Below are 25,981 nucleotides of genomic sequence, written 5' to 3' on the forward strand. Positions count from 1 at the left end.
AACTATTAGAATCAGGAGTCTGATTGCTTATTCCTTTCTGTAGATCAGAGCACCATTGCTCCGATCTAGAGAAAAGCAGCTCGGGGGGCGTGGCCTGCACGCTGATGGCGACAGCTGCTTGAAGGAGAGCTCTGTGCTGACAGCAGGATAAACCGGCTCTTATCAGCTCACAGATAACAGGATTACCAGCTACAGGAGGTGTGAGTAACCCCAGCCCCCAGCTATGCCTAAGGGGAGACCTAAAAAAACTGGCACTCCAGCCAAACTGACAGACTTCTACCCCCGGGATAGGGATCTCTCCTCACCAAGCAAGATGGCGCTGGCTTCTCACTCAGCTTCTTCCCACTCCTCACAAGGAGATACAGGCTGCTTGAGAGGCTGCACAGCCATTCCTCTGACAGAGGAAACAATGCAAGCTCTGCTGAAAACGCTGAGGGCTTCCTTGCAGGCTGATCTCAGAGAAATAGTAAGAGAGCTGAAGGAAGAGATCAGGTCTCTGGGTGATCGCACAGAGCATGTAGAAACTAAAATGGCTGAACTTGCAACATCACATAACAATCTGATAGATGCTAACACAGCTTTGGAAAAGGAGGTGGACGCACTAAAACTTAAAATCAGTGATATAGAGGACAGATCCCGAAGAAATAACCTAAAAATCAGAGGGATTCTCTCATCAGTAGCAGATAAAGACCTCCAGGAATACTTCCACAAGTTTCTGCAGCTTATACTCCCTGGATGGGACACCAGAGACCTGATAGTGGACAGGATTCATAGAGTCCCTAAATCCAAAGGCATAGATCCAGCTCTGCCTAAAGATGTCCTGGCTAGACTTCATTTCTATAAAACAAAAGAAGCTGTGCTGCACACACTGAGGGGAAATCCAGCCCTGCCAGACACTTTCATGGGACTAAAAATCTTCCCAGATCTTTCTGCTGCAACTCTTAATAAAAGAAGAGAATTTGCCCACCTTTCTAAACTCCTTAGAGATCAAGACATCAAGTACAAGTGGGGTTTTACGGTGAAGATGATAATTTTCAAAGATGGAGGCACTCACATATGTCATACTCCTTCTCAGCTGGGTAAATTGCTGGATGACTAGGGAATAGCCCACCCACCAAACCCTGGTGGGCAGGAGAATCATAGAGGCCCTCCAGACAGGATTAACCCTGAATGGTCAGTAGCTTAGCTGGGACTCCTTCCTGCTTATGGCACCTGCTGTCCCTGCTCCTGTGACATGGGATGTCACGTAGCCCCCCTGATGTTCTCGCCTATGGCGAGCGGTTATACACCGGGCACCCTACTCGGGGCAAACCGGTGTTGTTGGAATTTTTTTGTTTTTGTTCCTCTTCTCACAAATGTTCCTTAATTTTTTCTGGAAATTTCTCTCAATTCCTTGCTGGTCTAGCCCCTCTCATCCCTGATGGCGTTCCTAGGAATTCAAACCCCCCTGCGGCTCCAATATGAGAATTGAGATATTGTCTATTAATGTGAACGGACTCAACTCCCCAGCAAAAAGGTCAATGATGTGGAGGTGAAGGCATCTAACTGTGATATAGCGTGCATTCAGGAGACCCACCTTCTTTCCACAGATAATAAACGGCTACTTCATCCAAGGTTCCAACACACCTTTTTTGCTAATGACTCAAAAAGAAGAGGAGGAGTGGCCATTTTAATAAAGAACTCAGTGGCCTTTAAATTGATAAATGTCAGTTATGGAGTGGATGGAAGATATATTATTTTGTCTTGTTATATCAACAGCGTCCCTTATACCTTGGCAACGGTCTACTCCCCAAATTCATCACAATTGACCTTTGCTAGGAAATTTTTCCAAGCATAAAAAGATACTGCCACAGGGGCGGAAATCATCTGTGGAGACTTTAATATACCTGTAATACGCTCCATGTATTGCTCCAACACCAGCATCCCACATGCTAAGGAACTTAAGCATCTCATCAATGAATTCCATTTTCATGACATCTGGAGATATTTGCACGCATCAGAAAGAGACTATACATTCTTCTCTTCCAGGCATCGCTCATACAGTAGAATTGATTTTTTTTTGGTCGACAGCAAATCTATAAGTAATTGTGTGGCAGCTGATATTGGTTTAATTACTTGGACAGATCATGCGCCGATCTCTTTGTCGGTTCAGGGTAGCTTTAATGTTCAAAATTCCCCTAGGTGGAGACTGAATACCAGCTTGCTTGGTAGGCAGAAGGTACATGATGAAGTAGAGTCAGTGTTAACAGAATATTTCAAACTTAATAATAATGGGGAAATTTCTGACGAGACCCTGTGGGCTGCTCATAAAGCAGTAGTCAGAGGGCAGCTCATAAAAATAGCCTCCATCCAAAAAAGGAAAAAAGACGCAGATATTAAATATATATTAACCCGTATTCATCACCTTGAATCCCTGAATAAAGCCAAAGCATCCCCTAACTTGACTAAAGAAATTGTAACCCATAGATTCCAACTAAGATCCCTACTCCTGCAAAAATACGAACATAATCTTAAAAAAATAGATCGACATTTTATGCTATGGGGGATAGAGCGGGGTCCTTATTGGCAAGAAGGACGAAAAAACGTGAGATCCAATCTAAAATAGAATTCCTGAGGGACCCAAACGGAACAATCACTAGACATCCCATTGAAATAGCAGAAGCATTTGCGAAATACTATGAGGCCCTGTATAATCTAAAATATGATTCCAATACGTCACAGCCGACTCAAGTGGATATACAGGGTTTCCTAGACACCCTGGATCTTCCCCGGGTCTCAGATGAGCAATTAGAGGAACTTAATCTTCCCTTTACTACACATGAAATTCTAGGTGCCATCAAAATGACTAAGTCTAACTCTGCCCCGGGCCCCGATGGGCTGCCATACGAATATTACAAACAATTTACATCCACTCTGTCCCCCTTTATGTCAAAAACCTTCAATTTTTGGCAAAATAAAGGGTCAATTTCCCCAGACAACTTAGAAGCGATTATTATCACGCTACCCAAGCCAGGGAAACCTGCAGACAGCCCGGGTAATTTTAGGCCCATTTCACTCCTAAATTGTGATGTTAAAATTTATGCCAAACTAGTGGCAGATAGACTTCATAAAGTGATCCCGACCTTAGTGGCTCCAGACCAAGTTGGGTTTGTGACAGGCAGGCAATCTAAGGATGGCACCAGACGGATGCTTGACTTGATTGGACTGGTGGAGATATCGGGTGAGCCCAGTGCATTCCTGTCTCTTGATGCTGAAAAAGCCTTTGACAGGGTGCACTGGGGATACCTGGAGAGAGTTCTAACAAAATTCGGGTTCTTGGGGAAAATCAAGTCATCCATTCTAGCCCTCTACTCTTACCCAAATGCGTCAGTGTTGGCATCGGGGTTTCTGTCATCTAAATTTCAAATAAGTAATGGCACCCGCCAGGGGTGTCCATTGTCTCCCGCTATTTTTGCTTTAGTGGTAGAACCTCTGGCGGAAGCTATACGAAAAAACATAGCCATTTCTGGTATAAGAGTGGGGGAATTTGAACATAAACTTGGTTTATACGCAGACGATGTGATAATTTCCTGTTCTAACCTTGCAGTGTCGATTCCAGCAGTGGTGAACACATTATCAAACTTTTCTAAAGTGTCGTATTATAAGCTTAATGCGGCAAAGTCTTTGATACTGCCGTTTAATGTACCGGTGGAGGCCAGGAGTGCGCTGGAGGGGGCCTTTCAATTCAAATGGTGCGACAGGGGGATACCTTATTTGGGTATTAAGCTGACACCATCGCAGATGTTAATTAAAGAAAATTTGGAACCTCTGATCCAAAATTTAGAAAAGGAATTGGGAAGGTATGAAAAAATATCATTGTCCTGGATGGCCAGGATACAGTCCTTTAAAATGGTTTTCTTACCCAAAATATTGTATGTGCTCAGATGCCTTCCCATCAAAATTTCTCACAAAACCCTGATGAAACTTCAATCGTTGACTAACAAATTTGTCTGGGGTAATAAAAGGGCTAGGGTCGCAGGTAAAGGGTTATACCCCCCATATGACTTAGGGGGATTGGGCACCCCAAACATATCGGCATATTATAAAGCCTTACTAATTGAATCACTAAAGGAATGGTGGCGTCCAGGTAATTCACATAGATGGGCTCAGATTGAAAATTTCCTGTCCCGCCAGGGCTCGGTCAGAAGAATGATGGAAGCAGAATATTTGAGCCGTTCACGGTTCTCCCCGTGTGTTCCCACCATGTCAGCCTCCCTGGAGGTCTGGCAAAAGGACTTGATTCATAAGATTCAGATTCCTCTTTCAGAGATTTCCCTCAAGTCGTTGGAATCTCAAATCCCCTTTTTGAATCTGGCCAGGTGGGAGGGATCGGGCATTACAGTGCTGGCGGATCTATACTCTGATTTGGGTGTTAACCCCTTTAATGAAATAGTACGGGAACACCCCTCTTTAAAGGGCTGTTTCTATCAACACATCCAAATTAGTCATTTTCTGGCCTCTAAATTTCCTCCAAAGTCAAAGCCTCTGTTACCTACAATAAAGGCTTTGGTATTTAAAAAGATACCTTTTGGATTTAATTATCTCCTCGACATACAAATGGCTCAATAACCCCCCCCGAAGAGCAAAAATCTCCTTATATGAATAAATGGGACGTGGAGTGTCTCTACCTCTCCTGCAAACTGGCACTCGGCATCAGCAAATATCCAAAAATATTCCAAGTGTATAAATCATCTGGAGCAACTGAAAAAAGTACACCTGCGATGGTATCGGTCCCCAGCCAACTTAGCACAGTTCCTCCCAAATTATTCGCCACATTGTTGGAAGGGCTGCCTCCAAAGGGGTACTCTTGGTCACTGCTGGTGGGCTTCTCCCAAGGTTTTCTCGTTCTGGTTGGAGGTGTTTGGCCTGATGGGTGAGCTGACAGGCAATCCTATTAATCCGAATCCGGCTCTGGCAGTGCTAAACGTGGGTATAGAGGAGTTCTCTTGGGAATCCAGGGGTTTATTAGTTCACATTCTAGTAGCTGCCAGATATTGCATAAGTTTGCACTGGAAATCCCCAAAGACGCCTACATTAGTTGAACTATATAACCGAATTAATCTCCAATGCCAATACGAGTTCTGTCTGGCTCACTCCATCCGCGCCAAAAACAAAATACTTCAGATTTGTGACACGTGGCTAAACTCTGTATATGCATCCCCTGTCAGGCATCTGTCTCCAGGGCAAACTGTTGATAATTAAAAACGGGTCAAATAGGGTCAAAGAGTGTGTTACGCAGGGAGTTCATCCATACCACATGTCAATATTCAAGGTGTTTAACCCCTTAGTGACGGAGCTAATTTTCACCTTAATGACCAGACCAAATTTTGCAATTCTGACCAGTGTCACTTTATGAGGTTATAACTCTAGAACGCTTCAACGGATCCCGGTGATTCTGAGATTGTTTTTTCGTCACATATTGGACTTCATGTTAGTACCAAATTTAGGACAATATTTTTTGCGTTTATGAAAAAAATTGAATATTGGCAAAAATTTTGAAAATTTTGCAATTTTCAACTTTTGAATTTTTATACCGTTAAACCAGAGATTTCTGTGACACAAAATAGTTAATAAATAACATTTCCCACTTATCTACTTTACATCAGACCAATTTTGGAAACAAAATTTTTTTTTGTTAGGAAGTTAGAGGGGTTCAAAGTTTATCAGCGATTTCTCATTTTTACATCAAAATTTACAAAACCATTTTTTTAGGGACCACATCACATTTGAAGTGACTTTGAGAGGCCTAGATGATAGAAAATACCCAAAAGTGACCCCATTCTAAAAACTGCACCCCCCAAAGTACTCACAACCACGTTCAAGAAGTTTATTAACCCTTCAGGTGCTTCACATGAACAAAAGCAATGTGGAATGAAAAAAAGCAAAAATTAAATTTTACCTAAAAATGTTGCTCTAACCCAAATTTATTCACTTTTAGAAGAAATAACACAACAAAATGGACCCCAAAACGTGTTCCCCACTTTCTTATGAGCACGCCGATACCCCACATGTGATCAGAAACCTCTGTTTGGACAAATGGGAGGGCTCGGAACAGAAGGAGCAATATTTGAATTTTGGAAAGCAAATTTGGCTGAAATAGATTGCGGGCACCATGTTGCATTTACAGGTCCGCTAAGGTACCTAAACAGAAGAAACCCCTCACAAGTGACACCATTTTGGAAACTAGACCCCTCAAGGCTTCTATCTAGGGGTATAGTGAGCATTTTAGATCCACAGGTACTTCACAGATTTTGTTAACGTTACGTTGTCATATTGAAAATTTTAATAATTTTCTCAAAAATGTTGCTTTAGCATCAATTTTCTCACTTTTTCAAGAGGTAATTCCAAAAATTTGACCTCAAGGTTTGTTACCCACTTTTTTATGAGCGCGGTGATACCTCACATGTGGTCTGAAACCTTTGTTTGGACAAATGGGAGGGCTTGGAACGAAAGGGGCAATATTTGAATTTTGGAAAGGAAATTTGGCTGAAAAAGATTGCCGGCACCATGTCACATTTGGAGGACCCCTAAGGTACCTAAACAGCAGAAACCCCGCACAAGTGACCCCATTTTGGAAACTAGGCCCCTCAAGGAATTTATCTAGATGTTTGGTGAGTACCCTGAACCCCCAGGTGCTTCACAGAATTTTATAACGTTGAGCCATGAAAAAAAAAAAATAAAATTTTACCACAAAATTGTTATTTCAACCAGGTAGATTTTTTTTTTACAAGAGTAAAAGGAAAATATTCAGCATAACATTTATTGTGCAATTTCTCCTGAGTTTGGCGATACCTTATATGTGGTGGAAATCAACTGTTTGGGTGCACAGCAGGGCTCGGAAGGGAAGGAGTGCCATTTGACTGCAAAATTGGCTGGAATCAATAGCGGACGCCAGGTTGCATTTGGAGAGCCCCTGAGGTGCCTAAACAGTGGCTGTCCCCCACAAGTGACTCCATTCTGGAAACAAGACACCTCAAGGCTTTTATCTAGGTGTATAGTGAGCAGTTTGAATCCACGAATACTTCACAGATTTTGATAAGCTTAGGTTGCCATATTGAAAATTTTCATTTTTTTCACAAAAATGTTGCTTCAGCATCAAATTTCTCACTTTTTCAAGAGACAACAACAAACCGTGGACCCAACAGGTTGTTATCCAATGTCTTATGAGCACAGGGATACCCCACATGTGGCCAAAAACCTCTGTTTGGATAAATGGAAGGGCTTGGAATGGAAGGAGCACCATTTGAATTCTGGAAAAGTTGAGATAAATTGCGGGCACCATGTCACATTTGCAGGGCCCCTTGGGTACCTATACATTAGAAACCCCCCACAAGTGACTCCATTTTGGAAACTGGATTTTATTCAGGAGTATAGTAGCATTTTGAATCCACAGGTACTTCACAAAAATGTTGCTGTAGCAACAAATGTCTCACTTTTAGGCTATGTGGCCATGATCCAGCGACACGGCGTCTAGTACACAGTGTCAGCCTCCTGCAGAGATGTGAGTGTTGTCCACGGGAGAACGCAGCTGCCCATGCCCACGATTTGGGTTCAGGCTGCTGTGGAGCTCTATGCTACCTGTAGAGAACACTCATCTCCGCAGCATAAATTGACATGCTGAGGCTCGGGAAGCTGCCGCCACAGGTCGGTTTATGCTGCGGAGAAGAGAAGTACATTGGGCAAGCACATTGGGCATGGGATTTCTAAAAATCCTTCCACTGTGCTTCTACTGCACAATGCAGCGTTATGGACGCAGGGAAAACACTCTGCGCCCAAAACGCTGCAAATCCCCATTGTGGGCGCACAGCCTAAAATGCTACAATGGATGAATGGATAGATGTCAAACAAATATAACGTCCCACCCCCTGCATATTCTAAGCTGGCGCCCTTTAGTGCCTTTCATGTGGCACTAAAGGGTGCCTAGCCTTGTATTTAGCCCCCCAAAAAATTAATAATTAAAGAAGGGAATTTTGTTTACTTACCGTAAATTCCTTTTCTTCTAGCTCCAATTGGGAGACCCAGACAGTGGGTGTATAGCTACTGCCTCTGGAGGCCGCACAAAGAACTACACTTAAAAGTGTAAGGCCCCTCCCCTTCTGGCTATACACCCTCCCGTAGGAGTACAGATTCCTCAGTTTTAGTACCAAAGCAAGAAGGAGGAAAGCCAATAACAGTTTCAAAAACAAATTCAATCCGATAACTAGATCGGAGAACTTAAGAAACAACGTGAACAACATGTGCACCCGAAAAAACGAAACCCTAAAAACAGATAGGGCGGGTGCTGGGTCTCCCAATTGGAGCTAGAAGAAAAGGAATTTACGGTAAGTAAACAAAATTCCCTTCTTTTTCGCTCCTAATTGGGAGACCCAGACAGTGGGACGTCCAAAAGCAGTCCCTGGGTGGGTAAAAAGATACCACATGAACGGGCTGTCATACAGCCTCTTCCTACAGGTGGGCCACCGCCGCCTGAAGGACCTGTCTACCTAGGCTGGCGTCTGCCGAAGCGTAGGTATGCACTTGATAGTGTTTGGTAAACGTGTGCAGACTCGACCAGGTAGCCGCCTGGCACACTTGCTGAGCCGTAGCCTGATGCCTCAACGCCCAGGACGCACCAACGGCTCTGGTAGAATGGGCCTTCAGTCCAGATGGAATCTGAAGCCCAGCAGAACGGTATGTGTGAAGAATTGGTTCCTTGATCCACCGCGCCAGGGTGGATTTGGAAGCTTGCGATCCCTTATGCTGACCAGCGACTAGGACAAAGAGCGCATCCGAACGGCGTAGAGGCGCCGTGCGAGAAATGTAAATCCTGAGTGCTCTCACCAGGTCCAACAGATGTAAACCCTTTTCAAATTGGTGAACTGGATGCGGACACAAAGATGGCAAAGTGATATCCTGATTGAGATGAAAGGAAGAAACCACCTTGGGAGAAAACTCTGGAATTGGACGCAGTACCACCTTGTCTTGGTGAAATACCAGGAAGGGAGATTTGCAAGATAACGCCGCCAGCTCGGACACTCTTCGAAGAGACGTGACCGCTACAAGAAAAACTACCTTTTGTGAAAGCCGAGAAAGGGGAACCTCTTTCAAAGGCTCGAAAGGCGGCTTTTGAAGAGCAAGGAGAACCTTGTTCAGATCCCAGGGTTCCAATGGCCGTCTGTAAGGAGGAACGATATGACAAACTCCTTGGAGAAACGTGCGTACTTTAGAAAGCTGTGCCAAGCGCTTCTGAAAGAATACGGATAACGCGGAGACTTGACCCTTAAGCGAGCTAAGGGACAAACCTTTTTCCAACCCAGACTGCAGGAAGGAAAGAAAAATTGGCAATGCAAATGGCCAGGGAGAAAACCCTTGAGCCAAGCACCACGCTAAGAATATCTTCCACGTCCTGTGATAGATCTTAGCTGAGGATGGTTTTCTAGCCTGTCTCATTGTGGCAACAACTCCCTGAGATAAACCTGAGGCCGCTAGGATCCAGGACTCAATGGCCACACAGTCAGGTTCAGGGCCGCAGAATTCAGATGGAAAAACGGCCCTTGAGACAGCAGATCTGGACGGTCTGGTAGTGCCCACGGTTGGCCTACCGTGAGATGCCACAGATCCGGGTACCACGACCTTCTTGGCCAATTTGGAGCGACGAGTATGGCTCGCTGGCAGTCGGACTTGATTTTCCGGAGAACTCTGGGTAACAATGCTAGAGGTGGGAACACATAGGGGAGTCGGAATTGCGACCAATCCTGAACCAAGGCGTCTGCCGCCAGCGCTCGGTGATCGTGAGACCGTGCCATGAAAACTGGGACCTTGTTGTTGTGCCGTGACGCCATCAGATCGACGTCCGGCGACCCCCAGCGGCAACAGATCTGTTGAAACACGTCCGGGTGAAGGGACCATTCTCCTGCGTCCATGCCCTGGCGACTGAGAAAGTCTGCTTCCCAGTTTTCCACGCCTGGGATGTGAACTGCAGATATGGTGGACGCTCTGCTTTCCACCCACGTCAAAATCCGCTGGACTTCTTGAAAAGCTTGGCGACTGCGTGTTCCCCCTTGGTGGTTGATGTACGCCACCGCCGTGGAATTGTCCGACTGAATCCGAATCTGCTTGCCTTCCAGCCATTGTTGGAAGGCTCGCAGGGCAAGGTAGATTGCTCTGATTTCCAGAACATTGATCTGCAAGGTGGACTCTTCCTGAGTCCACGTCCCCTGAGCCCTGTGGTGGAGAAACACCGCTCCCCACCCTGATAGGCTCGCATCTGTCGTGACCACTGCCCAGGACGGGGGAAGGAACGACTTTCCCTGTGACAATGAGTTGGGGAGAAGCCACCAACGTAGAGAATCCTTGGCAGTCTGAGAGAGGGAGACAGTCCTGTCGAGGGACGTCGATTTCCCATCCCATTGGCGTAGAATGTCCCATTGTAGAGGGCGCAGATGAAACTGCGCGAACGGGACTGCCTCCATTGCTGCTACCATCTTTCCTAGGAAATGCATGAGGCGCCTCAGTGAGTGCGACTGGCTCTGAAGGAGAGATTGCACTCCGGTCCGTAGCGAGCACTGCTTGTCCAGTGGAAGCCTCACTATCGCTGATAGAGTATGAAACTCCATGCCAAGATAAGTCAGAGATTGGGTCGGGGTTAGATGAGACTTTGGAAAGTTGATAATCCACCCGAAAGTCTGGAGAGTGTCTAGCGCCACCTTCAGACTGTGTTGGCATGCTTCTTGAGAGGATGCCTTTATAAGCAGGTCGTCTAGGTACGGGATGACCGAGTGACCCTGCGAGTGCAGAACAGCTACTACTGCTGCCATGACTTTGGTGAAGACCCGGGGGGCTGTTGCCAGACCGAAGGGTAACGCTACGAACTGTAGGTGCTCGTCGTGTATGACGAAACGTAGGAAACGCTGATGCTCTGGTGCAATCGGCACGTGGAGATACGCATCTTTGATGTCTATTGATGCTAGAAAATCTCCCTGAGACATTGAGGCTATGACGGAGCGTAGGGATTCCATCCGGAACCTCCTGACTTTTACGTGTCTGTTGAGCAACTTCAGATCCAGGACGGGACGATACGATCCGTCCTTTTTTGGGACCACAAACAGATTGGAGTAAAAACCGTGACCCTGTTCCTGAAGAGGGACGGAGGTCACCACTCCTTCCGCCTTTAGAGCGGCCACCGCCTGCAACAGAGCATCGGCTCGGTCTGGTGGTGGAGAAGTTCTGAAGAAACGAGTTGGCGGACGAGAACCGAACTCTATCCTGTGATAGAATATCTCTCACCCAACGGTCTTTGACATTTGGTAGCCAAATGTCGCCAAAGTGGGACAGCCTCCCACCGACCGCGGGTGTGGGCATCGGAGACCGCAAGTCAGGAGGACGTCGTTTTGGCAACGGTTCCTCCGGCTGGTCTTTTTGGGCGTGACTGAGACCTCCAAGAATTTGAACGTCTCTGGTCCTTTTGAGTCTTTTTTGACGAGGCGAATTGGGACCTGCCCTGTCCTCGAAAGGACCGATAACCAGACTGACCCCTCCTCTGTTGGGGCTTGTTTTGTCTGTGTTGCGGTAAGGAAGAGTCCTTACCCTTGGAGTGTTTGATGATTTCATCCAAACGCTCTCCAAACAATCGGTCACGAGAAAAAGGCAAATTGGTTAAGCACTTCTTGGAATGAGAATCTGCTTTCCAATGTCTCAACCACAGAGCCCTACGCAAAACAACTGAGTTGGCTGACGCCACTGCCGTGCGGCTTGTAGCGTCAAGAACAGCATTAATCGCGTACGACGCGAATGCCGCCATTTGCGAGGTCAATGGTGCTACCTGCGGGGCAAATGCACGTGTGACAGAGTCGACTCGCGCAAGCCCGGCCGTGATAGCTTGGAGTGCCCATACGGCCGCAAAAGAAGGCGCTAATGACGCTCCAATCGCTTCATAGATGGATTTCAGCCAGAGCTCCATCTGCCTGTCAGTGGCATCTTTAAGTGCCGCTCCATCTTCAACAGCAACCAAGGATCTGGCTGCAAGCCTGGAAATTGGAGGATCCACTTTTGGACACTGGGTCCAACCCTTGACCACTTCAGAGGGAAAAGGGTAGCGTGTATCTTTAAGTCGTTTAGGAAAACGCCTTTCAGGATAAGCGTGGGGTTTCTGGATTGCGTCTCTGAAGTCAGCGTGGTCCAGAAAAGTGCTTAATGTACGCTTAGGGTATCTGAAATGGATTCTCTCGTGCTGCGAAGCTGACTCCTCTACAGGAGGAGCTGGTGGGGAAATATTCAACATCTTATTGATGTTAAATATAAGATCATTAACTATTGCGTCACCATCTGGTGTATCTAGATTGAGAGCGGTCCCAGGATCAGAATCCTGATCAGTTAAGTCCGCCTCATCACCCATAGATTCATCTCGCTGGGATCCAGACCATTGAGATGAATGTGAAGGCCCGTCATAACGAGCCCGCTTAGGCTGCCCGGGGCCATCGTCCGAGTCAGAGTCTTCACCCTGAGGTGTAGATGCCCGTCCCGGAGCTAGGAGCTGAGGGGGACCAGGGGGCAATACATGCACAGTGTCCGTGGTCTGAAGTACAGGCCTAGCTCGCAATGTGTCAAGAATTTGTGACATAGTGAGAGACATTCTGTCAGCAAAAGCTGCAAACTCAGTTCCTGTCACCTGGACAGCATTCACAGGTGGTACACCCTGGGACACGTCCAGCAGAGGCCCCGGCTGTGCAAGCGCCGCAGGGGCCGAGCACTGCACACAATGGGGGTCCGTGGAGCCTGCCGGTAGAAAAGTCCCACATGCGGTGCAGGAAGCATACAATGTCTGTGCCCTGGCACCCTTGCGTTTTACGGGCGACATGCTGCTGGCTCTCTGCATGTGAGAGAGTCTATAGCCAAAGGGCGACCAGCGCTATGTAATACCAAGTATTTGTAGCAACAAAATACTAAGAATACTACGAGCACAAGAGGGGGTGAGCCCTGAGGGCTGCTTACCGCCCGCTGAACAGCGGGTAAGAGGCTGCTGAATGCCTTGTCTGGGTCTCCCCGGCTCCCCTCTGCAGCTCAGCGTGTTGCAAGAATGGCTGCCGGCTACTGTGGAGAGGGGCGGTCCGTGGGAGTTCCCAAACAAAAGTGCGGGAACAGTGTCCCCTCTGTGCTGACTGTGAGGGCTGGAGTATGTAAAAACGACTCCAGCCCTCAGCGCTGATGCCCTGGCCAGCGTCCCGCCCCTCTCCTGACTGGCAGGTCTGTGGGCGGGAACGAACGCAAGCAGGCCGCAAAAGCCGGGGACTCGAGTTATCAGCGCGGCCGCCGTAAAAGCGCGGGCCGCGCTGAAGTCCCCGGCGCACCGCAAGTGCCAGCCGCGCCGCTGTTCGAGCGGCCGGCGCGACCGAGTTCTGGACGTGGGCAGCGTCCCGCCCCTCTCCTGACTGGCAGGTGTGGGGGCGGGAACGAAAGGAAGCAGGCCGCAAAAAGCCGGGGACTGTAGTTATCAGCGCGGCCGCCGTAAAAGCGCAGGCCGCGCTGAAGTCCCCGGCGCACTACAAGTGCCAGCCGCGCCGCAGTCCCAGCGGCCGGCGCGTCCTATTCCCATAAATGTGCCTGCTTCAGCAAAGCTGAATGAGGCCATGGCACAGGCGCCGCAGCGCTGATGTCCCCCGGCGCACTACAACACCCAGCATGCTGCGGTGTGAGCGCCAGATACACGGGGACACAGAGTACCTTGAGGATGCAGGGCCATGTCCCTGATGTACTCCGCTCCATCCAGCATCTTCTCCAGGGGCTGTAGATGGAGCACGGTCTCTGTGCCTGGAGACCGGTAAATCCCACTTCACCCAGAGCCCTGTAAAAAGGGATGGGGAAGGAATCAGCATGTGGGCTCCTGCCGCCGTACCCGCAATGGGTACCTCAACCTTACAAACACCTCCGACATAAGTGGGGTGAGAAGGGAGCATGCTGGGGACACTATATGTGTCCTCTTTTCTTCCATCCGACATAGTCAGCAGCTACTGCTGACTAAAAACAATGGAGCTATGCGTGCGTGTCTGACCTCCTTGCGCACAAAGCTAAAACTGAGGAATCTGTACTCCTACGGGAGGGTGTATAGCCAGAAGGGGAGGGGCCTTACACTTTTAAGTGTAGTTCTTTGTGCGGCCTCCAGAGGCAGTAGCTATACACCCACTGTCTGGGTCTCCCAATTAGGAGCGAAAAAGAAATAAACGACGTGGGGTCCCCCCTATTTTTGATAGCCAGCTAGGGTAAAGCAGACAGCTGTAGCCTGCAAACCACAGCTGACAGCTTCACCTTGGCTGGTGATCAATTTGGAGGGTTCCCCAGGCGTTTTTTAAAAAAAAAAAAAAAACGTGGGGTCCCCCCAAATTAGATCACCAGCCAAGGTGAAGCAGACAGCTGGGGTCTGGTATTCTCAGGGTGGGAAGAGCCATGGTTATTGGACTCTTCCCAGCCTAAAAATAGCAGGCAGCAGCCGCCCCAGAAGTGGCGCATCCATTAGATGCGCCAATCCTGGCGCTTCGCTCCAGCTCATCCCGCGCCCTGGTGCGGTGGCAGACGGGGTAATATATGGGGTTGATACCAGCTGTAATGTCACCTGGCATCAAGCCCTGGGGTTAGTGATGTCACGGCATCTGAACAGATACCCGATATCACTAACCCAGTCAAGAAATAGAAAAAAATAAAGACAAAAAAAAAAATTTGAAAAAAAACTCCCCGAAACATTCCTCTTTTACCAATTTATTGTAAATAAATAAATTTCGGTCGCTGTAATCCATTTTTGAGGTCCCACGCCGTCTCTGGATCTTCTAGAATATGGGGGGCACGTTCAGGGAACGTATCCCCCATTTTCTGGAAGAGCAAGCTCTCCATGAGCAGTGTGGGTGCAGTAATCTGAGAATACTGCACTCACACTGCCCCGGTCCAACCTAGGGCAGAGTGACCTGCAGTAACCTCATTCTAGAATATGAGGGGCACGCTCACAGAACGTACCCCCCATTTTCTAGAACAGCAGGCTCTCCATGTGAGGAGTGTGTCTGCAGATTACTGCACTCACCCTCCCCCGGTCCACAGTGGAGCAGCCTACTGCAGCAGCGACGTCAGCGTCCCTGCTTGCAGGGATCCAGCTGACAGCCGCTGTCTGCGCATGCGCCGCCAGCATTCAAGAGAAGGAGGCGGCGTGATCGCGGGGCCGGAGCACCAGCAGCCAGGTAACGTATGACCGGGGGCTGGGGGGGGTGACGGGGGGTGACGGGGGGACCTGGGGACAACTTTCTGCCGCATGTGACGTGTCACATGCGGCAGAAAGAGTAAGATGAATGCGGCCGCCATTTTCCACGCTCCGGAGGGGAGAGGGGGGAGGCGGCTCTGGAGAACCGGAGGGGGCTCCGGGGACCAGAGATCTCCGGTGTACCGGAGGAGGGGTCAGGGGGAGGACATTTCCCTCCGATCTGAAATGTTTGATCATTTCAGATCGGAGGAAAATGAATGCAGAGCCGACGGCGGCGGCAGTTTTCAGCGCGCGTCGGCGCCATCTTGGATTTTCCGGAGGGGGGGGTAGGGGTGGTGGGGGGACTCTCCGGTACCGGGGGCTTTGGGGGCACTAGAGGATTATATTTATTTCTCATCTGACATGTTTGATCACGTCAGATGAGAAATAAATCAATTTTACCGGCCATTTTTTTTTTTTTTAATGTTGTCGCCGGTATACGGTGTATACCGGCGATCGCATTAACGGGGTCCAAAAAAAAACACCCCGATTCATAATCTTGGGGGTCTCAGCTACCTCCGGTAGCTGAAACCCCCGAGATTTTTCGTCACTGGGGGGCGCTACAAGCTTTTTCCGGCCTGACGTCTCAAGACGTCGGAACAGAATAAGTACCCTGTTTTTCCGACGTCTTGAGACGTTAGGCCGTCGCTATGGGGTTAAATCTCTGTTGTTGTTACTGCTCGGGCTACCCCGAAACGCCATCCAATTCCCTCCCTCCCTCCTCCCCCTCCCTGGTTGCTTCCTTGCAACCATCCATGGTTCTCCCCCTCTCCCCCACCTCTCTCTCCCCTCCCTTTTCTTATCTTCCTTTCTTACTCTCTGGTTCTGGTTGTTTGGATCCCTCGTTTTGAGGATTAAAGAGTAAATTGGTAGGTTGACTCTATACGTATTGGGTATTGATTAACCTAAAAAAAAAGTTGCAACTTGCATCAGACATGATTGGTGGTGGTGTGACAGGAAATGTGAATCATAATCAAAGGTGATACTACCACATGTTACAGCGTTGTTTTCTTTGTGTATTATTGCCAATGATACCTGAATTTCTCCTTTTTGTAAAGTAACTTCCTACAATAAAAAATTGATTGGGAGAAAAGCAGCTCTCCTCTCACACACTGCGCTCTGCCGGCTGTGAAAGGAACGGACTCATAAAAGCTGCTGGAGTTATCACATGACCTGTGCTACCATTCCAACCATAAGATCGACGTGATCACTTCACGTGACTTTCGATGGCGCCGGGTAACTGAATACTTTACAGAGGCGCACAGTTTCATCGCACTGTCACATTTTGACAACGAGAAGCAAGGGGTTAACAGGCATGAGTGGGTAGCAAATCGACGTGTGCCCGATATTTGAACATCTGACATGTGCAACTCAGCTGACATGTGCAGGGATCGCTGCCGGCTGCCCGCAGCAGCCGGTGGGGATTGCAGTGACAATCTATGACGTAGCCTGTCCGTCATGAATAGGTTGAGGTACAAAGTTATGGTTTTGAATGACAACATTCAATTTACCAAATTTAATACTGAAAAAGGGGGGAAAAAAATCCAAGTAATGTAAAAATTGAGAGGTGAGAAAAAAAAAAAAAGAAGGGAATTTTGTTTACTTACCGTAAATTCCTTTTCTTCTAGCTCCAATTGGGAGACCCAGACAATTGGGTGTATAGCTATTGCCTCTGGAGGCCACACAAAGTATTACACTTAAAAGTGTAAGGCCCCTCCCCTTCTGGCTATACACCCCCAGTGGGATCACTGGCTCACCAGTTTTAGTGCCAAAGCAAGAAGGAGGAAAGCCAATAACTGGTTTAAAGACCAATTCAATCCGAGGAAACATCGGAGAACTGAACCATACCACATGAACAACATGTGTACCCGAAAAAACAGAAAAACCCCGAGAAAACAGGGCGGGTGCTGGGTCTCCCAATTGGAGCTAGAAGAAAAGGAATTTACGGTAAGTAAACAAAATTCCCTTCTTCTTTGTCGCTCCATTGGGAGACCCAGACAATTGGGATGTCCAAAAGCAATCCCTGGGTGGGTAAAAGAATACCTCATGATAGGGCCGTCAAACGGCCCTCTCCTACAGGTGGCCAACCGCCGCCTGAATGACTTATCTACCTAGGCTGGCGTCTGCCGAAGCGTAGGTATGCATCTGATAATGCTTGGTAAAAGTAAGTAGACTCGACCAGGTGGGTGCCTGACACACCTGCTGAGCCGTAGCCTGGTGCCGTAATGCCCAGGATGCACCCACGGCTCTGGTAGAATGGGCCTTCGGCCTTGAGAGAACCAGAAGCCCAGTAGAACTGTAGGTTTTAAGAATTGGTTCCTCGAGCCCCCGAGCAAGGGTGGATCTGGAAGTTTGCGACTGTTTACGCCGACCAGCGACAAGGACAAAGAGTGCATCCGGGTGGCGCAGGAGCGCCATGCGGGAAGTATATGAAAATGGGATACCACCTTAGGGAGAAATTCCGGAACCGGACGCAGAACTACCCTGTCCTGGTGAAGGACCAGGAAGGGAGTTTGTATGAGAGCGTTGCTAGCTCGGAAACTCTCCTAAGAGACGAGACCGTTACTAGAAGGCCACTTCCCGTGAAAAACGGGAAGGGAGACATCCTTCAAAGGCTCGAAAGGCGGCATCTGGAGAGCAATTAGAACCTTGTTCAGATCTCAGGGCTCTAACGGCCGCTTGTACGGAGTGCTGAGAAGACAAACTCCCCGTAGGAACGTGCGTACCTGAGGAAGTCGTCGTTTCTGAAAAAATACAGATAGCGCTGAGACTTGTCCCTAAAGGGAACTGAGCGACAACCCATTTTCCTACCTAGATTGCAGGAAGGAAGGAAACATAGACGATGCAACCGGCCAGGGAGAAACACCCTGCGCCGAGCACCGAGATAAGAACATCTTCCACGTCCTGTGTCAATCTTGGCGGACGTTGGTATGCTAGCCTGTCTCATGGTGGCAACCACGTCCTGAGGTAATCCTGACGACACTAGGTTCCAGGACTCAATGCCACACCATCCGGTTGAGGGCCGTAGAATTCAAATGGAAAAATGGCCCTTGAGACAGCCAGTCTGATTGGTCTGGTAGTGCCCCCGGTTAGCCTACCGTGAGGCACCACAGAACACGAGTACCACAACATCCTCGGCCAATTTGTAGCGACGAGGATGGCGCGGCCGCAGTCGGTCTTGATCTAGCGCAGTACTCTGGGCAACAATGCCAGAGGTGGCACCTAAGGTAGCTGGAACTGCGACCAATGCTGAACTAAGGCGTTTGCCGCCAGAGCTCGATGATTGTGAAACCGTGCCATGAAGCTGGCACATTGTTGTTGTGCCGTGACGCCATTAGATCGACGTCCGGCCTCTGTCAGCGGCGCCAGATCTCCTGAAACCCGTCCGGGTGAGGAGACCATACTCTTTCGGCCACACCTCAGCGACTTAGGAAGTCAGCTTCCTAGCTTCCACACTTGGGATGTGAATTGTGGATATGGTGGATGCCGCCACCCACATCAGAACCTGCCGGACTTCCTGGAAGGCTTGCCGGTTGCGCGTTCTTCCTTGGTGGTTGATGTATGCCACCGCTGTGGAGCTGTCCGACTGAAGTCGGATATGCTTGCTTTCCAGCCGCTGTTGGAAGGATTGTAGGGCAAGATACACTGCTCTGTGTTCAAGAACATTGATCTGAAGAGTGGACTCTTGCTGAGTCCACGTACCCTGAGCGCTGTAGTGGAGAAAAACTGCTCCCCACCCTGATAGACTCGCGTCTGTCGTAACTATCGCCCAGGACGGGGATAGGAAGGACCTTCTTTTTGACCAAGAGGTGAGAAGAAGCCACCACCGTAGAGATTCCTTGGCCGCCTGAGAAAGAACGACGACTCTGTTGAGGGACGTCGACTCCTCGTCCCATTGGCGGAGAAAGTCCCATTGTAGTGGACGCAGTAAAACTGCGCGAAAGGAACTGCCTCCATTGCTACCATCTTACGTAGGAAGTGCATGAGGCGTCTCAATGTGTGCGACTGGTTCTTAAAGAAGAGCTTGCAGCCCGTAGTGAATGCTGTTTGTCTAGCGGCAGCTTCACTATCGCTGAGAGAGTAAGAAACTCTATGCCTAGATATGTTATCGATAGGGTCGGGGTCGGATCTGACTTTAAAAAGTTGATGATCCACCCAAAACTCTAGAGAGTCTCCAGCGCAACGTTCGGGCAGTGTTGGCATGTTTCCTAAGAGAGTGCCTTGACAAGTAGATCGTCTAAATACGGGACCACAGAGTGACCCTGAGAGTGCAGGACTGTGACTACTGCTGCCCTGACCTTGGCGAAGACCAGTTGGACTGTCGCTAGCCGGAAGGTAGAGCTACGAACAGAGGGTGTTCGTCTCCTATAACGAAGCGTAGAAACGCTAGTGCTCTGGATCAATCTGCACGTGTGGATAAGCATCCTTGATGCCTAATGATGCTAGGAAATATCCTTGGGACCTTGAGGCGATGACATGGCGGAGGGATTCCATCCGGAACCGCCTGGTGTCCACGAGCTTGCTGAGCATTTTTAGATCCAGAACGGGACGGAACGGCCCGTTGTTATAGGTACCGCAAAGAATTTGGGGTAAAAACCGTGACCTTGTTCCTGAAGAGGAACGGGGGTCATCACTCTTTCTGCCTATAGAGTGCACCCTGTTTGCAGAAGAGCAGCGGCCCGGCCGGGAGGTGGAGAAATTCTGAAGAATCGAGTTGGAGGACGAGAAGTGAGCTCTATCCTGTACCCGTGAGACAGAATGTCTCACACTCAATGGTCATTGACCTATGGCAGCTAAATATCGCCAAGGCGGGAGAGCCTGCTACCGACCGAGGCCGCAAGTCATGAGGAAGCCGCCTTGGAAGCGGGTTTTCAGACTGTCGCTTTTTTGGGCGAGACTGAGCCCGCTAAGAATCTTAGCTCCTCTGATCCTTTTGAGCCCACATTGGACGAGGAAAAATGGGACCTGCCCGAGCCTCGAAAAGGCCGAAAACCCCGACTGCCTCTTGCTCTGTTGGGGTTTGTTGTGTCCGGGCTGAGGAAAGGATGAATCCTTACCCCTGGACTGTTTGATGGTTACATCCAACGCTCACCAAACAGTCGGTCAGCAGAAAAAGGCAACTGGTTAGGCAACCTTTTTTGGAAGCAGAATCTGCCTTCCATTCACTTAACGAGCAGACCAGGCTCTGCTTAAAAACACGGAGTAGCGGAGGCTACCGCCGCACGGTTCGCAGAGTCCAGGACAACCTGAATCGCGTAAGAAACAAATGCAGACATTTGAGAGGTTAAGGATGCCACCTGCGGCACAGATGTACGTGTAACCGTGTCAATCTGTGTAAGACAAGCTGAAATAGCTTGGAGTGCCCCAAGGGAGAGAATGCCGGAGCCAACGGTGCGCCGACAGCCTCATAGATGGCTTTCGACCAGAGATCCATCTGTCTGTCAGTGGCATCTTTGAGTTTGCAGTTCCATCTCCCACTGCAACTATGGATCTAGCTACAAGCCTGGAGATTGGAGGATGCCCTCGGGACATTGGGTCCAGTCCTTGACCAAGTCAGGGGACAGGGATAACGTGTATCCTAAGCCGTTTGGAGAAGCGCATATCTGGATAAGCGTGGTGTTCCTGGACTGCCTCTCTGAAGGCAGAGTGGTCCAGAAAAATACGTGAAGCTGACTCCTCCACTGGAGGAGCTGTGAGAAATAACCCACATTCTATAGATGGACGCTATAAGATTATTTACTATGGCGTCACAATCAGGTGTATCCAGATTGAGAGCGGTCTCAGGATCAGAATCCTGAGCCGCTACTTCCGCCTCATTACACAGCGAGTCCTTCCTGCTAGGACCCTGATGAAACCGAGGCCGCTCATAGTGAGCCCGCTTAGGCTGTCTGGGACTGACGTTCGTGCAGAGCCGTGACTCTGGGATGCGTGTGACATTCCCGGAGCTGTTAGTTATTCACACTGAGGGGGGCCATGGATCAATGATTCAACAGTGCCCATATTGTGAGAGACATGTCCGGACTGCTAGGCTTCTAGTATCATAGCCATAGTCTCAGAAAAACTGTCAGTAAATACTGCAGACACCGTCCTCATCCCCTGGCCATTAGTGCATACAATGGGAGTCTATGTACCTGCCGGCCGTATAGCCGTACATGCTGTACCAGCTGTATAGAAAAACATGTGGTTCTGCACCTTTGTTTTACACAGAGAATATGCTGATAACTCCTCCGCATAATCCAGGAGGGTATATACAACGTGCGACCAAACAGTGCAATGTATATAGTACAAGCATATCTATAAGTGCACTTCTGCACTAGTGGGGTTAGCACCACAGGTGCTGCTTAACGCCTGTTGCAGCGATTGTGTGACTATCAGAATGCCAGGGTCTTCCACACTTGTCTCTGTATCGTACAGAAACTGACACTAATGGCTGCCGGTGTCCTTGTAGAGAAGGAAGCCGTGGGCGTGCCTGAGAAAGTGCGGGAATCCGGATTCACAGTGCACACAGTGAGAGGGGTGGAGTATGCAAAACATACTCCAGCTCTCAGCTCTGCTCTATGCAGCGTCACGCCCCTACCCTGACTGTCAGGGCTGTGGGCGGTAACGAAGGGAGACTAGGCCCAGAAGCCGGGGACTCGAGTTAACAGCGCGGCCGCCGTAAAAGCGCGGGCCGCGCTGAAGTCCCCGGCGCACCACAAGTGCCAGCCGCGCCGCAGTTCCAGCGGCCGGCGCGACCGATTCATAGAAGTGGCCAGCGTCCCGCCCCTCTCCTGACTGGCAGGTCTGGGGGCGGGAACGAACGGAAGCAGGCCGCAAAAGCCGGGGACTCTAGTTATCAGCGCGGCCGCCGTAAAAGCGCGGGCCGCGCTGAAGTCCCCGGTGCACCACAAGTGCCAGCCGCGCCGCTGCCAGCGGCCGGCGTGACCGATTCCTGGAAGTGGCCAGCGTCCCGCCCCTCTCCTGACTGGCAGGTCTGGGGGCGGGAACGAACGGAAGCAGGCCGCAAAAGCCGGGGACTCTAGTTATCAGCGCGGCCGCCGTAAAAGCGCAGGCCGCGCTGAAGTCCCCGGCGCACTACAAGTGCCAGCCGCGCCGCAGTCCCAGCGGCCGGCGCGACCAATTCCCATAAGTGAGCCTGCTTCAGCAAAGCTGAATGAGGCCATGGCACAGGCGCCGCAGCGCTGATGTCCCCCGGCGCACTACAACACCCAGCATGCTGCGGTGTGAGCGCCAAATGCACGGGGACACAGAGTACCTTGAGGAAGCAGGGCCATGTCCCTGATGTACTCCGCTCCATCCAGCATCTTCTCCAGGGGCTGTAGATGGAGCACGGTCTCAGTGCCTGGAGACCGGTAAATCCCACTTCACCCAGAGCCCTGTAAAAAGGGATGGGGAAGGAATCAGCATGTGGGCTCCTGCCGCCGTACCCGCAATGGGTACCTCAACCTTACAAACACCTCCGACATACAGTGGGGTGAGAAGGGAGCATGCTGGGGACACTATATGTGTCCTCTTTTCTTCCATCCGACATAGTCAGCAGCTGCTGCTGACTAAAAAGTGGAGCTATGCGTGGATGTGTTGCCTCCTTCGCACAAAGCACAAAACTGGTGAGCCAGTGATCCCACTGGGGGTGTATAGCCAGAAGGGGAGGGGCCTTACACTTTTAAGTGTAATACTTTGTGTGGCCTCCAGAGGCAATAGCTATACACCCAATTGTCTGGGTCTCCCAATGGAGCGACAAAGAAAGGGACTGCGCTTTTATTTTGGTTCCTTTCATTGTTGCTGCTCACCATATGAAACATTGATATTTCATGAGTTTGAGAAATTCTGGGGGGAGGGGTTGTTTTAATTATTTTTTTATTTTTTTTTAGAAAATATATGTGTTTTTCCATTTTTAACCAGTGCAGTATTAGAAAATCGATGATGTGTTATGAAACACAGCCACATGATGAGCTTTATATCAACACTGACATGGCACCCCTCCATCACGTGTAAAGGAATGCCGGTGACAGAATGGACGGCTGCACGTTAGAAACCTTTATGAAGTAGTCACAATTGACCAGGGCATTTAAACAGGTTGCACTGCTGTAATCAGATCTTGCTACAAACTGCAGCAGTTACTCTTGGGTGCCGGCTGTATAACGCAGCTGCATCCCATGCTGCATGAAGCGGGCTCAGCTCACATCCACTGTACATTAGGTCTCAAAGGGAACCTCTCATGTTGAAAAATGCTAGTAACCTGCAGATGTGTTTAACCTGCAGGTTAATAGCATTCTGAACCTGCCCAGCGCCTGCACATTAAACCCGCTGCCAGGAGGAAATTAACCTGGATCCTCCTGGCAGCATTCCAGTTTCAGTCACGGAGGGGGCGCCGGCACAGGCTCAGTCACTGCTCTGTTTACAGAGAGTGGTGGCTGTAATCGCGCACCCTGCACTGACTGATAGCCACTCCACATTAGAGGAAGCGGTCAGTCAGTGCAGGGGGCACAATTACAGCTGCTGTTCTCCATACAAGGAGAGGTGACAAGGAGCTGGTGCCTCAACTGAAGCAAGAACGCTGCTGGGAGGGGTTAAGTTATTTTCCTCCCAGCAGCGGGTTTAGTGTGCAGGTGGCAAGCAGGTTCACAATTCTATTAACACTAGAAGTCCCAGAGAGGGGTCATTTGACATTTCTAACATTGGATCCCTATGGAGCTCGAAATTCCTGGGGCTTCTAGTGTTAACCTGCAGATTAACCCCATATCTGCACGGTAATAGCATTCTTTCCATATGACAGTTTCTCTTTGGATTGTCCATGCAGTGCAAACAGAAATATACGCCAGTGACAAGTCGGTGTAGACTTCCACCATCATTTACACCAACTTCATACTGTTCCAGAAAGGCCCAGGTTGATTTTAATACCCACCTCGCTCCATCGATGTCTCCTTCACTGCAATAAGCTGCAATCAGCCCCTGGTAAGTGCCCTGAAAAGCAAAGAAAAAAAAAAGTCACATTGATTTATCCATGTATGCATCTTTATATGATCACATATACACTCACTGTATTTGGTATGATCACTTATTTTTACTTTTTTTTTCCAGTTCTAACAATAGGCCTACACGAGGTTGTCTGTACCGGGGAGAAAACCTACGGACGGGCTGGGAGACATGAGATGCAGCCGGTATACGGTCATGTGAATAAACCATTAGGCTAAGTTCAGACACCACTGATTTGCTGCCGGGCTCAGTGAGGGGTCCAAAAACCTGAGCCTGGTTACAGTAAAATACATGTGAATGGGGCCTTAAAAATGTTGTTCACACGTAGCAGAAAATGTCCACAGGGAAAAAAAAAAAAAAGAAGAAAATATACACATATACACACACACACACACACACACACACACACACACAAACATACATATATAAATACATATACAGTACAGACCAAATGTTTGGACACACTTCATCTCTAGAACAACTGTTAAGAGGAGACTTTGTGCAGCAGGCCTTTATGGTAAATTAGCTGCTAGGAAACCACTGCTAAGGACAGGCAACAAGCAGAAGAGACTTGTCTGGGCTAAAGAAAACAAGGAATGGACATTAGACCAGTGGAAATCTGTGCTTTTGGTCTGATGAGTCCAAATTTGAAATCTTTGGATCCAACCATGTCTTTGTAGAAAAGGTGAACGGATGGACTCTACATGGCTGGTTCCCACCGTGAAGCATGGAGGAGGAGGTGTGATGGTGTGGGGGTGCTTTGCTGGTGACACTGTTGGGGATTTATTCAAAATTGAAGGCATACTAAACCAGCATGGCTACCACAGCATCTTGCAGCGGCGTGCTATTCCATCCGGTTTGCGTTTAGTTGGACCATCTTTTATTTTTCAACAGGACAATGACCCCAAATACACCTCCAGGCTGTGTAAGGGCTATTTGACTAAGAAGGAGAGAGATGGGGTGCTACGCCAGATGACCTGGCCTCCACAGTCACCAGACCTGAACCCAATCGAGATGACTTGGGGTGAGCTGGACCACAAAGTGAAGGCAAAAGGGCCAACAAGTGCCAAGCATCTCTGGGAACTCCTTCAAGACTGTTGGAAAACCATTTCCGGTGACTACCTCTTGAAGCTCATCAAGAGAATGCCAAGAGTATGCAAAGCAGTAATCAAAGCAAAAGGTAGGTACTTTGAAGAACCTAGAAAATAAGACATTTTCAGTTGTTTCACACTAAGTATTTCATTTCACATGTTTTAATTCATAGATTTGATGCCTTCAATGTGAATTACAATTTTTCAGAGTCACGAAAATAAAGAGAATTTTGTTTACTTACCGTAAATTCTCACTTATAGTTCCGTATTGGGAGACCCAGACATTGGGTGTATAGCTTCTGCCTCCGGAGGACACACAAAGTACTTCACTAAAAAGTGTAGCTCCTCCCTCTGAGCCTATACACCCCCTGGAGAACCAGATCTAGCCAGTTTAGTGCAAAAGCTGAAGGAGAATAGCCACCCACAAGTAAAAACAGAGCAAGAACCGGAGACTCTGTCCACGACAACAGCCGGTGATAACACGCGGAACAAGAAACTGCCAACAGGCAACAGGGAGGGTGCTGGGTCTCCCAATACGGAACTATAAGAAAAAGAATTTACGGTAAGTAAAAAAAATTCTCTTTTTCTTTATCGTTCCTATGGGAGACCTCAAAGCAGT

General features: G+C 49.0%; 1 protein-coding gene across 1 annotated transcript in view; it reads right to left on the reverse strand.

Moving 5' to 3' along the window:
* The window catches only part of LRPPRC (leucine rich pentatricopeptide repeat containing), a 334,390-nt gene that overhangs the window by 288,224 nt on the left and 20,185 nt on the right, over window positions 1–25,981 (reverse strand). Inside the window, exon 5 of the mRNA XM_075339187.1 lies at window positions 24,201–24,259. Within this exon, the coding sequence (XP_075195302.1) occupies window positions 24,201–24,259 (59 nt within the window). The remainder of the gene's footprint in view (window positions 1–24,200; window positions 24,260–25,981) is intronic.

Source organism: Anomaloglossus baeobatrachus, chromosome 3 (assembly GCF_048569485.1).
Source record: "Anomaloglossus baeobatrachus isolate aAnoBae1 chromosome 3, aAnoBae1.hap1, whole genome shotgun sequence".
In the NCBI taxonomy this organism is placed as follows: domain Eukaryota; kingdom Metazoa; phylum Chordata; class Amphibia; order Anura; family Aromobatidae; genus Anomaloglossus; species Anomaloglossus baeobatrachus.